This window comes from Lynx canadensis, chromosome A1 (genome assembly GCF_007474595.2).
Source record: "Lynx canadensis isolate LIC74 chromosome A1, mLynCan4.pri.v2, whole genome shotgun sequence".
Lineage (NCBI taxonomy): Eukaryota > Metazoa > Chordata > Mammalia > Carnivora > Felidae > Lynx > Lynx canadensis.
Genome location: NC_044303.2, coordinates 82,011,233 through 82,025,439, shown reverse-complemented (window position 1 = coordinate 82,025,439; position 14,207 = coordinate 82,011,233). Strand labels below are relative to the sequence as shown.

The 14,207-nt window shown below is 56.9% G+C and overlaps 1 protein-coding gene across 8 annotated transcripts in view; it reads right to left on the bottom strand.

Annotated features, from left to right (window-relative positions):
* Positions 1-14,207, bottom strand: part of MCF2L (MCF.2 cell line derived transforming sequence like) — a 133,575-nt gene that overhangs the window by 83,619 nt on the left and 35,749 nt on the right. Inside the window, exon 1 of one of the 8 annotated variants that reach the window (XM_030314449.1) lies at positions 13,573-14,190. The exons of 6 other annotated variants lie outside the window; for them this stretch is intronic. Coding sequence is in view for 1 of the 2 variants with exons in the window: in XM_030314372.1 (XP_030170232.1) it covers positions 1,552-1,696 (145 nt within the window). In the remaining variant the exon portion in view is untranslated. Of the gene's footprint in view, positions 1-1,551; positions 2,874-13,572; positions 14,191-14,207 lie in introns of those variants that run through there. One more of the 8 variants, XM_030314372.1, reaches the window with a different exon arrangement.

Here is a 14,207-nt window from a genome sequence, read left to right as displayed (position 1 = left end):
GCAAGACCCAGCAGACACCGTAGCCAAGTACCAATGCACACGTCCCCCAGTGCTGGGCGTCCCTTAGAGCTACTTTCAGGGAACTCGGGCTTTTCCTTAGCACCCCCCACTATTCTTTGAACGCCAGGACCCAGGACTCAGCACCTAACTGCCCATCATCCACCTTGGTGCCAGTATGAGCCGGCACACTCAGCCTCTCGTGGGCACTAGGGCTGGTGGAGAAGCCTCTCGGGTCAGCACCCCACCGGGCACCCTGAGCAGACATCGCTGCAGCACTGACCTCACCATCTGGGTGACCTGGCTGATGTGGGGGGGGCAGGCTCAGGCCCCACATCACCCTCCCCCATGGGGCCTCCAGGGGTTGGATGTTAATTTAGTCCTTCAGAGTTGGGGGTTCTCAGAGAGCAGGTCCTCCGAGGCCAGTCTGGTCAGAAAACTTGGGGACCCCTGTGAGCCCACATCCGATGACCTCTAGACAGTGGGCTTCGGAGGGGGTCAGGAGGGGCCCAAACATGTGCCAGGCTGGGGCAGGGGTCCACACGGCCCCTCGTGATGACTCCACTCACTCCTCAGAGTCAGCAGCATCCACCAGAAAGTCGAGGACCTGTTATTTTAACCCTGAATATGTGCACGGATGCAGGTGAGCTGGGAGTGACAGCCGAGAAGCAGAGGCCATCAGGCTTTCAGTGTGTGGGCTCCGTCCTTCCCCAAAGAGAAACTGAGGGAGGCTGTCTGGTCACAGCCCAGCCCGCCCTGCGGCCACCAGCCACACCAGGGCTGAGACCATCCTGTGGCCACCAGCCACACCAGGGCCAGGCCCTCAGCCCTGCATTTTTATGCACCAGCTTCTCCCATCCTATTGGGACACTAATGGGCCAGAGTGAGGCTCCTACTCCCCACCAGGGAGGAGCCATGGGGCCCCCAAACCAGGGGACATGTTGGGCTAGCTTTGTTACTTCTGGCGTCGTTCACCTTAGACATCAAGGGCATCTGATGCCTGACAAGGTGCCCGATGCCGCAGTCAGCTGCTGCCCCAAGGTCAACAGCAAAGCTCAGGCTTCCCGGTCTCTGGGAGAAAGGACAGAAATGAGGGACAGGTTCCCTCCTCCAGCCCCAGCTGTCAGCACGCCAGGCTCTGGTGGAGGTCAGCCTGCATGGACGTTATGTTGAGACCCAGGAGAATTCCCACACCTTCCTCCGAGAGAAGCCCCCTTGGGGACAGCCTAGGCTCTGGCTGCAGGGGAGGGAGCACTGGAGGCTGCCCGGGATGGATGCCAGGGCAGGATGCCCCTCAGACCACAAGGGCAGGGCACACAAGGGCACACAAGGGCAGGGCACACGCACATCCCGCCTGCCACTGTGGCCGAAGCAGAGACTCAGGAGCCCACACTCCTCAAAAGCAGAAGAGAGTAAACCAAGTAAAGCCGGACCCACAGTCTGGCTTCAGCGAGACAGCCCGATGCATCATTTCCAACCTCCCAAGTACTTCAAGGGGCACGCATCCCAGTGACATGTACAGGGAGGTGCCCACCAGCAGAAGGGACCCCGTACCTGCTCCTGCGTCCCGGGTGGTGCCACCCCGTCCCGCCTCAACAGGCTGTGGGCGCCTCGAGGTCCCCCGGCGTCTCCGAGGCAGCAGCCAGAGCCGACGCTGGGGCCCCCCAGGGGCCCCCCGAGAAGCTCCCTTCGCGGCCATCGCGTTTTCTCCAGGGACGCGCACGGCAGCGGGGGCTTCAATTCCACAGGGCACAGTTCCCTTGCCCTGCAGTTCTCCTCTGCAGACGGTCCACAGCGGGCGGGCACTGGCAGTGGGGGAGGGCACCCCACCCCGCGCTGCACGCTGAGCTGGGCAGGCGACCTCCAGTGACCTTGGGTTTGCTGAGTCCTAAGGAACAACAGAGCGTCCAACCGGCTCTCAGAGTCCCCAGCCTCCACCTCCAGGCCTTGCTCTGCAATCACTCTGGGCGCGGGCAGCCCAGAACCTCCTGTGCACGGAGGGCCGGCCCCCGCCTGTCCCCTCACCTGGGGGGACACAGCCCGGACACAAGGCCTGCGGTGTCAGAGGAGAGCTCTGCAGAGTGGGGGCCAGGCTGCAGAGTGGTCTATTTGCAGGTCTTGGGCGTTTCCTTCCTCGGAAAGGGGCTTGTGCTGGCCGGGGCTCCCAGAGTCAGGGGTTTGCTTCGCTGCCCAAGTCAGAAACACCTTCCAAGCTCAGGAAATCTCAAGTTCAAACAAACAGCTACAAGGCGGGAGGAAGGGAGGGGAAACGGTCCCGGGCCTTCTTGAAATAAACTGGGAGATTCCGCCGTCTGTGACCCCCGCCTGCCGTCCAGCTCGGGAGGCAGGAAATGATAACACCACTGTGCTTGGCAAGTGACACTTTCCAGCGATGTCGATCGTGCCCCGGACCCCAAGTCTCCGGCCCCTGGTGCCCACGATGATTCTGAGGGGGAGAGACTGCCTGGCTACCTGCTGCCCCACCTCCGTCCCAGAGCGTGCGCCCATGTGGGCATCACGCTGGACACGCCTCCGACCCTCACACCTAACCCGCCGGGCAGTTCACTCAGTTGCCGTTTATGTGTGACACAGGGGAGGGTCCCAGGGCTCCCGTGTGCTTCCTGTATGCTCCTGCTCACGGGGGCGTCAGCACGTGGGTCTGTCTGAATGGCCACGCTTGACCCCACGAGCCACGGGCACCCCTTCAGCAGTGTAGCCGGTTTGCAGCAAGACAACGTCTGCTTCCTTCTGCCCCTCGGCACCCACCTTCCTCCCAGGGGCGTTCACAGGCTGGGGGGACCCTGCCAAACACCAGGCCTTCCCTGCCAGAGCTGGGGGCTGTGGGGCCGAGGTGACAGTGTGGGTCCTGCACGCCTGCTGGCTCAGCCCCGATGAGGTCCACTTCCGGCTCTTTGGCTAGGAGCAGGCTCACACCTCTGAGCAGGGGAGGCACTGGGAGTGCAAGCAGGTGCTGGCCTCACTCACCTCTCCTCTGCGCCCACACCCCCTGCGCTGGCCTGCGTCTGCCGGCACGCAGCAGGTGAAGCCGGCTCCCGGCGCTGTGTCCGTGAGAAGCAACACGGAGAGAATGTCAACGCACTGGCCGCCGAGCCGCCCATCTCTGCGCTTCCACGCGGGCCTCTGAGCAGAGGCCGTCCTGGCGCACAGTCAGGAGGAAACAGATGGCGTGTTTGATGTGGTGCGTCCAGGACACGAGCCCTCTTCCTGTGACCAGGGACCAGAGCCCTGAGCTCCGTTCAGCACAGGGCACCGCAGGAAGGACATGCGGAGACGTGGCTACGGGACATGTCTCTGTGTCCATGGGAGCTGCCCGCCACTACTGATTAGTAACTGCCACGAGCCCCGTCGTGTGTTGTTCTGAGGCCGGGGCCGAATTTCTCCCCGTGTAAACGCGGAGGTGTGCACAGAAAATCACGAGAAAGGGAACTTCGGGGCCAGCTGGTAAGTCAGACGCACGCGTGTGCACGTGCACACAGCCACGGCGTTGCTGTTCCAGCAAGTGGGCGTGGCTGACCCAGGGTCTCCAACTTTATGGAAATATGTCTTAAAGACGTTACTATTTAAAACCTTTTCCAAAAATCAGTTCTGAGACACGAATCTGCTCACAGTCTCTTGGTCTCTTTGTCTTGAAGGCTCACGGTCTTTGGATTTGGCGGAGATCTCAAAACCACACATCGTCCCGGGCATGTCCCTCCCTCAGCTCCCAGTCACAAAACCCAGAACACCCAAGTTCTTCCTCCCAGGCCCCAGGCCCACCCCGGTGTGCTGAGTGCAGGCACCGGCGGGCCTTTGGAGAACTGGGTCTCCGGGGACCCCAAGAGTATATTTTACTCAACATGAGCTCAAGCTACTGTTGAGGAATTCGTATCCATAAATGGCATCCAAGACTTTTGGCAGTAAAAAGTCTTAAATTAATCATGGCGGGGGCGAGGGCAGGGAGTCACTTAGCACAGCTCTTCAACGAGATGCCAGGTACTTGGAAAGTCCTTCCAGGCTAACAGCCGGCTCATTATCACGTGCAGCCACTAGGCGGGAGGACTCTTTTTCTTCGTAAGAATGACACGGGTGTGCACGTGTGCGTCAGTGCATTTCCACATGGCCAGCACACGCGGGTGCAAGCTGGCAGGGCCTGTGGGCCAGGTGACACACCTGCCTCTCCTCCTCTCTCCTGGTGCCTGGCGCCCCTGCCTGCCGTGCACAGACGACTCCCCGGGGTCGGGCCAGCACTGGGGCCCACAGGCACCACACGCCCCACAAGCTCGCCTCTTGTGCAGCGCTGGGTCCCAGTCCCACCTCCCGGCACTGCCCTCGGCCGCAGCCGGGCTGCCCCACTGGACGATGATTCCCTGCGGAGTCCCGCTGCCGGTCACGACTAATTGTTCACCGTGTAACAGGGCCTTTCGGCCCTTTTCAATGACAACGTCTTCCCTCAAACAAAGACAGGAAGCTCTGGGAGCCTCCGTCAAGATAGCCCGTAAGACACGCCACAGGTCCGACATGCTGCGGTCTCTGAGCACCAGCAGCGAAATCTTCGGTGGAGAGACCCTGGAGCTGCTCACTCGTAATGAGCTTTTTGAGTAACACGCTTCATTGTCTTAAATAAAGGACACATCACACCTGACCAATCATGACAAAATCAAGAGATGGTGCCCTAGTCATACGAAATTAGAAACCTACTAACAGAAAACAGGCAACATGGTGACTTAGGTCTCTTCTATGCTGTGTTTGCAACAATTTTAAATAAATGTTCTCCTCGCATTGATTGTGAATATTGTGTGGCACGTGAAAATTTGCCTGAACCTTCCACGTGAAATTCTGACACTTTCTGCGTCGCCCGAGGGTCTGTGCCTGGAGACTGTCGGCAGCGAAGCATCTGGGGTCTTGCGGCACCAGGGCGGACGTGCGGCGTCTCCCAGGCTCGGTCAGCTCACAGCAGACGCTCCCTGCACGTGAATGTGTCCGTGCGGATGAGGGACGCTGCCAGCACTAAGGACTGGGTTTCAGAAGAGAAAACAGTATAAAAGGGCTGAAAATCCCTTTGAGACTTGATAAATTCTCAAATGGATAAAATTATAAAACTGATAAACCATGGAGCCCAAACCAAACGTGCACGTCTACTCAACAACTTTCCACATTTTGTTACTATTTAAACATCAAAGGACATGTCCTCCCTTCACAAGGATTCAGAAATCAAAACACTCAGAAAACTGTCTTTGAAGATAAAGTAACCTGACAAAAGTGAAGTCTCATCTGGGGCATTTGTCCACCTGAAGTCTTGCTAAAAATATCACCAATGCGACTTAACGCTAGTTCCTCCTTCTGCAGAGGTAAGAAATCGGTTTTCACGCTTTGGGGCCTGGACTCACTTTTTGCACGCTACAACAAGGGAATAACAAAAAGCCAGAAAATTTGCTTGAAACCCAATTTAGACACGCAAATGCCACTTAATCTGTCAAGTTCAGAAAGCTCCCGAGCCAGCCACACCCTGGAGAGCCCACACCCGCCCCTCAGACGCTCACTCCCCCTTCTTCTCCCTCCTGTGGGCCTCCTGCCCACAGGCGGCCTGAGCGCTTTTCACGCGGACTTACGTCCCTTGCTGTTCGCGGCAGCCCTGCGAGGCAGGTGTTCTCACGGATCCACTTTATGAGGACACCCAGGCGCCACCCGGCCACAGGTGGCAAGGCTGGGTTCCGGTCAGGGACCCCCTCCTCCCCAGCGCTCACCCGCCTCTCTGAGGTGGTGCTAGTGTTATCCCCAAGGCAGGAAACCTCTTCCACACTGTATCCAAAGAGCACCGAGGACTCTGATTCTAGAATGTTTGTGTGTACATCACACAGCTGCAATGAGCTTGTTTACATTTTGAAAGACACAACAAAGGTTTCTTCTTCCAAAGTCACAGGTATAAAATGAATGGATCAGATAAGTTCTTAGCTGACCAGAAATAAAGCTCGAAATTCTATTTATGACTGCACAAACCCAGCGGCAAGGATTCACGATTTGCACTCATGTGGAGATGATAATTCTGGCGAAGAAGTGGGTTTGGGCAGAGAGGAGGGCCTCCCACCATGAGGACTCATGAACTCCGGCCACCGGAGCAAGCATGTCCCGCTCTGGACTCTACCTTCTGCTAAGCTGTGAATCTGTGGGCCCCAAACAACTGTCTGAACTACTCTTCTCCAGTGAAAATGTGTTTTTTTTCGGCCACGGTACCCTCTCGACAAGCAGTTGAGGTCAGAAACCCTTCACTGCGATTTCTGAATTGTTACTGGTTGTGACAACAGAAGGGTCTCTCGGGTCATGTCTTGTTACATTTACTAGCCCCTGAGAGTGACGCTGGAGGGAACCCTCTTACTTGGCTGGTGCGGACCACCCACATGAAGGTTCTCTCCCCAGGAGTATGTGCCTGGTGCACCGTGGAGAATATAGGATCACCCACTTGCGCCCCCAGGAGGCCAGCTGTCCACAGAAGCCGCAGCAAACCTGAGACCCAAGCACAGACTGAAGCCACCCCCACCCTGAGTGGCCTCTGTAGGATGGGCACTGTGGGGGCCCCTCGGGGAGGTTCACAGGAGTCTGGAGCATGGCCATTACTCTGCGGGAGCCCCTGACATAGTCGGGATCGGAGCCGACCTGTGAAGCAGTCGGCAAACCACATGAACAGCACACAATGAAATGCTGCAAGGGGGCTGCATGGCCCGGAGAGCTGGCTGCTCCCAGGAACTGCTTCCCAGAGGACGGAGGACGGCAGCAGTGTGACCATCACCTAGAGACGTTGGACACAGGCCAAGAAGGGTGCCCAATGACAGGAAGCAGGTGGAGTGTCTGGACCCGGAACCGCCCCCACAAACACACTTACGTGGAGCCAGCTTCCTGTCTGTCATCTGCTTTGCTTGAACAAAGGGACAACTAGTGGACAAGTGCAGAAGCATGGATATGACTGGTTGGTCCTCTTCCGACGCTCAGAGCATCCTTCAGAATTGCCTCCTGGGTCCCCTTCATGCTTTAAAGGGTACTCGACACCCACCCTTTCAGCCACACTTGCAGTGTCTCCAAACAGCTGACCTTCCTTTCTTGTAACTGTGTCCACTGAACGTGGACACCTCCGAGACGTTTGCAAAGTATTTCGAGCAGGGGAAGCAACTTTAAAGCCCCTGGATCTGAGAGCTGCTGGGGCCACCTCAGGTCTCCAGCTTGCCCCGTCCACAGGCTCTCACCAATCAGCCCGGGGCTGCGCCCATGAGGCGTCCTTGGGATAAACGTTCCTTTTCAGTTGAGATCTGCATTCTGTAATTTCTCATCAATTCCCCGGCTCTCAGCCCCACCGCCCAGAGGCCAAGACAACAGCTCCAGTCCTGCCACATGGTGGGCGCGCACGCTCGAAGGGCATGGCTGTGTTCCTGCTGGGTCTTCTGCTTTCCAGCGATGGCCAGAGAGAGCACTGCAATCTCCCACTGTATTAGTCAGCAAGTGCCACGCTAATGCTGGGTAACAATGCACCCCTGATTCAGTGCCACCCCACTCAGCTCTATGGGGTTGGCTTTGTTCCACAGGCCTCCCTCTGGACCCAGGCTGGAGGGGCAGCAGTTGCCCCAGACACGAAGTCTGAGTCCCTCTGACTTTCATGGACATCGTTTGTGATGAAGTTAGTGTATGTGTGTGGGAGGCCGGCAAGGATGCTTTCCTCTGTGAACTCTCAATTCATTCAGTCACTTCGTTCATGAAGGTCCAGGTACCAATTTATAGTTTCTCAATCACACATTCTCTTTTCGAAACTCAGGGAGGTATTCACAGATATCCGATGCTTGGGTGTCTCCTCCACCTGCCACGGTTCCTGCATCCACACAACACCTGTTTCTGCGGCATGTGGACGAGAGGTCACACAGGACTTGAGTGAGCCACAGACACGACAGAGGAGCCATGGGCAGGAGGCATAGTGGGGACGTGGGCGCAGCTCACAGAAGTGGCCCCAGAGGGGCCCTGAATCAGCTGACGGGCAAGCGGGCCGCACAGGTGTAAGGAGCCCCTGGTTTTCCATCCGCTTCCGTCTCTGGAGTCCACTGAGGGGGTCAGATGCTTCCACCTCCCCACTGAGCTGCATCTGGTCGGGCACAGACTCACTTGGCCGGGGTGGGCCCGGGGACCTGCATTTCTAACACCTGGGCAATGCCTGCTCGGAGACTGCAGCCTGAGAACCCTGTTGGCAGGAAATCAGCAACACCTCAGGCATGCGACTCCAAGAGAAAAGACCTCTGGTTTCATCTCCAGGGCTTCTCTTTCGAATCCCTAAGACCCACTCCTGAATCCCTGCTGCGGGAGCCCAGGAACTTCCTGCGGATGCCCTTTGTCAACGGTTGACAACAGCCACACCCACCCACCACAAATCTGCACTACGTTCCATCGCATTTCACACGTCCTCCGATATCCATCTAACCTGCCTCCATGGTGTTCTTCCCAAAATGCCTCAACACACCTTAAAAGTGGATCTGAAGAAACAACTCCTGAGGCTTCATGACCGAGGCAGACGCCTGCAGGCATGGGGGGGCCATAACCATGCTGGACAGACCTCAGTGCTGCAGGGACGCTCTGGCCACCGTGTCGAAAGCCCCTACATACAGCGTTCTGTGCAGGGATGCGCCCACCCTGCACCCAGCTGGGTCTCCCTGGAAGGAGTCTTTCCTCCGACAGGTGCATGGGGGGGCGTCAGGCCACTCTGCTCCGAGGACATCCTGGGAAACTTCTCCTGGCCCGCTGCCCCACTAAGCCCCGTCACAGCCACACACTACCTTCCCAAGGAGGGTCGGTGGCCTGGAGGACATAAATGATGGCAGGTGGGCCACACTGGCTCGTCCTTTCCTCTCATGGCCACATCCGACTCAGTCAGCCCCACTTTCAGACATGTGCAAGACCCCACTGCCCACACTGAGCGCCACCCAGGCCCCAGTGGCCATCCACCCTCTCCTGGACCAGCAGTGGCCCCCAGTCACACAGTAAGTCCACGTTCCCCACAAGCCTCTGGATGAGCCCTGCTTGTGTGTCTCAGAGGCTCTGATTTCCCAGAGTCTGAGCCGGGGTTGGAGCCGTGGGCCGGCTTTACACGAGGCTGAACAGTGGGCCCCTCAATTCTGTGTGTTGAAGTTCCGCCCCAGGACCTCAGAATGTGACTTTGCTTGGACACGGGGACTTTAAAGATATAATTAAGATAAAATGAGGTCGCCGGGTGGCCCTACTCCATATGACCGGGGTCCGTGTAAGAAGAGATCAGACCCAGTCATGCAGAAAGACGACCACGTGAGGACACCGGGAGAAGACTGCCATCCACACGCCAAGAAAAGAGGCCTGAGGACAGACTAGCCCTGCGGAACCTTGGCCTCAGACCTCCAGCCTCCACACTGAGAAATGCACATCTGTTTCCCTACAGCGGCCGGGCTGCCTAATGCAGGGGCCCAGACCCCCGCTCCCTGCCCCCCCGCCTCCACTGGCTCCCCCCGCCCCCCGGCCATTCCAGCCCCACACACCAAGGGCTTCCAGACCCCACGGTGCAAACACAAATAGCCTCATTGTGCACAGAAGGCTCTTCCCAAACTACATATTACACACCAAATTCTTAGGGTATGTTTCAGCATTTCTGGGTTAACTACCTACTTTTACATATTGACCCAAGCAGACGCCACATCCGTATAATTTTGTGCAGAGGGAAGCCGGCTAAGGAGTTGCAGGACAGAGCTTCTCTCTGAGATCTGGGGGGTGTTGCTGTCTTGTCACAGGCTGGCTTTGTTCAGACAATTCACATTGGCTCAAGGTCCCTTGGGACATAGATGTGCCATCAGCAGCGTCGGGGGACCAAACCCTCAGCCTTCCGCCTGGAGGATTCTCGGGGACTGCAGCACCTGGGTCTGGCTTCCAAAAGCATTCTGGTGACACAGCCCCGGGGTGATGCCCACCCGGGGAACTGCTGCCCACCAAGTAGCAGCTACAGAGGAGAGGCAAGGCAGGGCTCATTCCCAGCCTCGGATCCGGGCGTGACCCACGGAGAGGGGGGGGCAGCAAACAGAGGGCCCTCCAGGACAGCCCGGGAGCGGCAGCGGCGGGGTAGGGGAGCGCCCGCAGGCTCGCAGATGGGACAGGCCAGCCGGGATCTGCTGGGTAAACCACTCACCTCGGTGTGGCCTCCAGGGCAGCTTTTCACAAGCTTGACACAACTTGGAGACTCTGTGGCTTTGTGGCATGATGGGTATTTCGGGGTTTGGGCAGAACAGAGAATGTCAACTACCAGATCTGCCACTGACCAGTCCTGCAATCTAGCTGGACTTCAGTTTCCATACCTATAGAATGGGCCTAACGGCCAAACCTCAGACTGGCTGTCCGGATTGAAACATGCTACAAGCACTAGCTCTGTATTAGGCAGAGGACAAAAACTAAAGAGATAAAAAAACAAAACAAAACAAAAAAAACCCTCACAACTATGTGTTGATTTTATGTGGTAAGACACAATTCTCCTTTTCGTTAAAAACAATATTTTAAAAATAATTTTTTCAAATGTTACGTTCTGTAGAAGAGTACGTGATTTCTGTGACTCATTAACTGCCCATATTTGGTCTATTTACATATTCATACCAAGCAAACATCAAAACTAGAAAAGTACACCTAACAAGAAAGAGGGAAGTGAATTTTAAGAGTTTCCCACCCCACCCCCCGAAGCAGAGAGAAGCAGGTGTCATCACCTGGAACGCACCCCTTCCCTCACACCTCTTTGTCTCTAAAATTTTTCTCCAAAGTAATCAAGAAAAATTGCAACTTCCCCAGAATGAGACCCTGGTGAGGCATCCTTTTATGGTTACTGGGCCTGTGACAGTCACCAACTACTACAAGGCTGATGGGGGTGTGGGGTCCTCATCCAGGGCTGACTGGGGGACGGGGGTGGGGTCCTCCCCCTGGACTGACTGGGGGATGGGGGTGGGGTCCTCCCCCCAGAACTGACAGGGAGACGGTGGTGGGGTCCTCCCCCCTGGACTGACGGGGGGACGGGGGTGGGGTCCTCCTCCTGGACTGACTGGGGGACGGGGGTGGGGTCCTCCTCCTGGACTGACTGGGGGATGGGGGTGGGGTCCTCCTCCTGGACTGACTGGGGGATGGGGGTGGGGCCTTCCCCCGAGGACTGATCACGGGGACGGGGGTGGGGTCCTCCTCCAGGACTGATGGGGGCACGGGGCACTTTCCATATATTTGGACTTGCCGCTCTTTGTTCTCTTACTTTCCAGAAGCTTCTACGTTTGCCAGATCAGGTGTGTCACAAAACTATGTTCATTCCTACTTGAGAGCTCTCCAGAGGCCCTCTGCTTGAACTGACCGAGCACGTGGGGGACGCTGCTGTGGGCCAGGGTCTCAGAAGGATGAACCCCGATGAATGTGTGCTGCTGGGTGATACACCCCCTCTGCCCCCAGCACGGCTGAGTTCCTAGCTGAGATATGAGTTGACATTTGGCTCCTTGGCCAGTGGTGAGCTCAGTGCAGGACAAGGGACAGGACAGTGGTGGGGAGGGAGACGCGGGGGCCAGAGACAGAGGGCCCAGGGGAGAGGGGCAGGTGCAGTGCTCAACCAGGACTTTCTGGTGCTCACCGGGGGCCATTCAACTTTGAAATATGACAGCACTCGTATCTTTACCTTCACTGTCTGCTGTGCAACCTTGTCCATTTATCCCTCCACCCATCCTCATCCACCCACCCACCCACCGTTGTCATCGTGCACCCATGACAAGAGCTAGTATTTTGCTCAAGGTCAGGGAGTGGAGAAGGGGGCACTTGACCCTGATTCCTCTCTGCAGCTGCTCCTGGCCCAACACCACTGGCATCACCCGAGAATGAAAAGCACAGATTCTCAGGGTCTGCCACAGACTTCCCGAATCAGGGGTGTGGGGTGGGGGCCAGAGGCTGTGAGCATTAGCTCGGGCGGCCTCGGGGGCCCGGCCAGAGGACCTCTGTTCTTCCGCTTTCTGCACACGCGCGGGCCGACTACAGGTCCGTCAGTGTCTCTCCCTCCTGCTTCTGGCTTTGTCACGGTTACTGAGACTCTAAGCGAGATGAACATGCTGGCGAGGGGGCCTCACAGAGCAGGGCGCTCCTGCCGCTGGAAGCCGCTCCTGGCCTTGTGATGGGATATTGGGTTCAAGAGTCCACGGACAACAGACACAGGTTCACAGCCCACATGCCAGCACGCGCACCCTCCCTCCCACGCAGGCTAACCTAGATGATGCCAGCACCATGGGAAGTCAGGGGAAGGACAAAGGAACATGCTTGTCAGTTCGGGGCGGAGCCGCAGAGGGAAACAGACACGGAGCCTTTGAAAGGTCGCTGAGTGCACTCAGCTCTGACCTGCTCCCCAGGGCTCAGGCCCCCAGCCCCAAGGCACCGGGTCAGTGCACAGACCGACATCCTGCCCACGTCTGCCACTAAGATCACCTGACCCTGTTCTGTCACAGATGGGGAGCTCCTCTGAGGACCTGGGCTGGCGAGCAGGTCGACATCGACCTATATTCCCATCCCCGTGAGTGGAGCTGTGCGTGTGCCCCAAGGTGGGTCGACAGCGCTGCGTCAATGCCTCGGGACACACACCCGCACCGCATCACACAGACTGTGTTCAGCGGAGCCTCGCTCGCAGCCTGATGGAAAATGAGTTTGTGCAGAGGGAGCTGACAGCATTAACGGGACACAGGCAGGGACGCCGTCCTCTCCCCCTGCTGAAAACACTACATCCTCGTGAAGCTGACTGTTGACCTGGATTGAAAAGAGATCTGAAATCTGTGGCTGTTGGCAGCACGGATGTGACAAAGGACACACATCTGTGACTTGCTGCTGAGGGGGTCAAATAGAGCCTGGCTTGCAGCACAATTTGGGAAGCGGCCGGGGTCCTGCCTGCTCCTCAGAGAAGCCTTTTCACAATTCAAAATGCACACGCGTCTTCCGAGCTGGAGATGAAACCTCCGTCCCCGAGAACCCAGGGCATGACGTCACTCTGGGAAGTCTTCCCACCGCTCCTGTCCTCACTGCAGGGCCTGAGCGGAGGGGAGGGGAGGGCCTGAGGAGCTGTCCCCCCCCTCCCCCGCAGGGTGGGTGGGGCGTTCCGTGAGTCTCTGACCCAGCGCCCTTCACCTCAGGACACAGCCCAGACCCCGCACCCAAGCAAAACGCAACCGAGTTCCAGAAAAGGGGAGCCATCTCCCTAGGAACGAGGGGCCAGATGGCACACAACGGCTTCCTTTTCTTTTGACCCATATCCGGTAAGTCTAGTAGCTTTAATCACAAAATCACCATTAAAAACTGAATGTCTCCAAAAATCGAGGCTAGACCACCGCACACAATGACATGTATGCTGATTCAATCACTGCTTTGCCCTCCAAACCCAGTGAGGTCTCCCACTTGTGACAGAGAGGAAGGATACCACCCCTAAACCACTTAAGTGACAAAATCTAATCTCCCAGAAAGGCACCATTTAGACAATGAAGGAATGATACACAACGTAACGTTTGGGCAATATCAGGCAAAAATGTGGCAACTTACTTTTAACCACACACGATTATTTCCTCTTCATTCAAGGAAACTAGTTAATGCAGACCGCTCTCTTCCTGCACAGTGCGGCATCGAAACTCGGAGGTGACTGACTGAGACACTGCCAGCTCAGCGTTTTCTAACCCTAAAGAGATCCATTCGAACGGCTCCTCAAAGCTCGTCTTAAGTAACCTCCTAATCAATACAGGCAATGGAAGCCCACACATGCCGTCCTCTACCCTTACCTACACCATTCCCAAGCGCTTGTCTCAGCTGTAAATTATATTTGGTGAGGAAAAGAAGCATCCCGTTAATCCAGATTTTTCCTCCTAAAAACAAGCTTCTGATAGCCTCACCATGCCTACGCCCGCTCTGGAAGCCCTTGGCTCAGATTATTTTCAACCCACAGATACGTATGCTTTCTCGAAAGGCAGCTGCCACCCGGACTGAAGAAGCAGATCTCAGACGAGGGTACGAACCCGGGTCTGCAACCTGCAGCTATATGCTCACTCTCCCGGGCGGAACCAAATCACGCTGCCTGTCCACGGAAACCTAGCAGCCGCCAGCAAGATGCCCAGCACCTCTGCTCCTTCCTGTTCTCGCTGCTGGGGAAGAAAACGAAGGCTGTCATGCAAAACTCAGGCGCA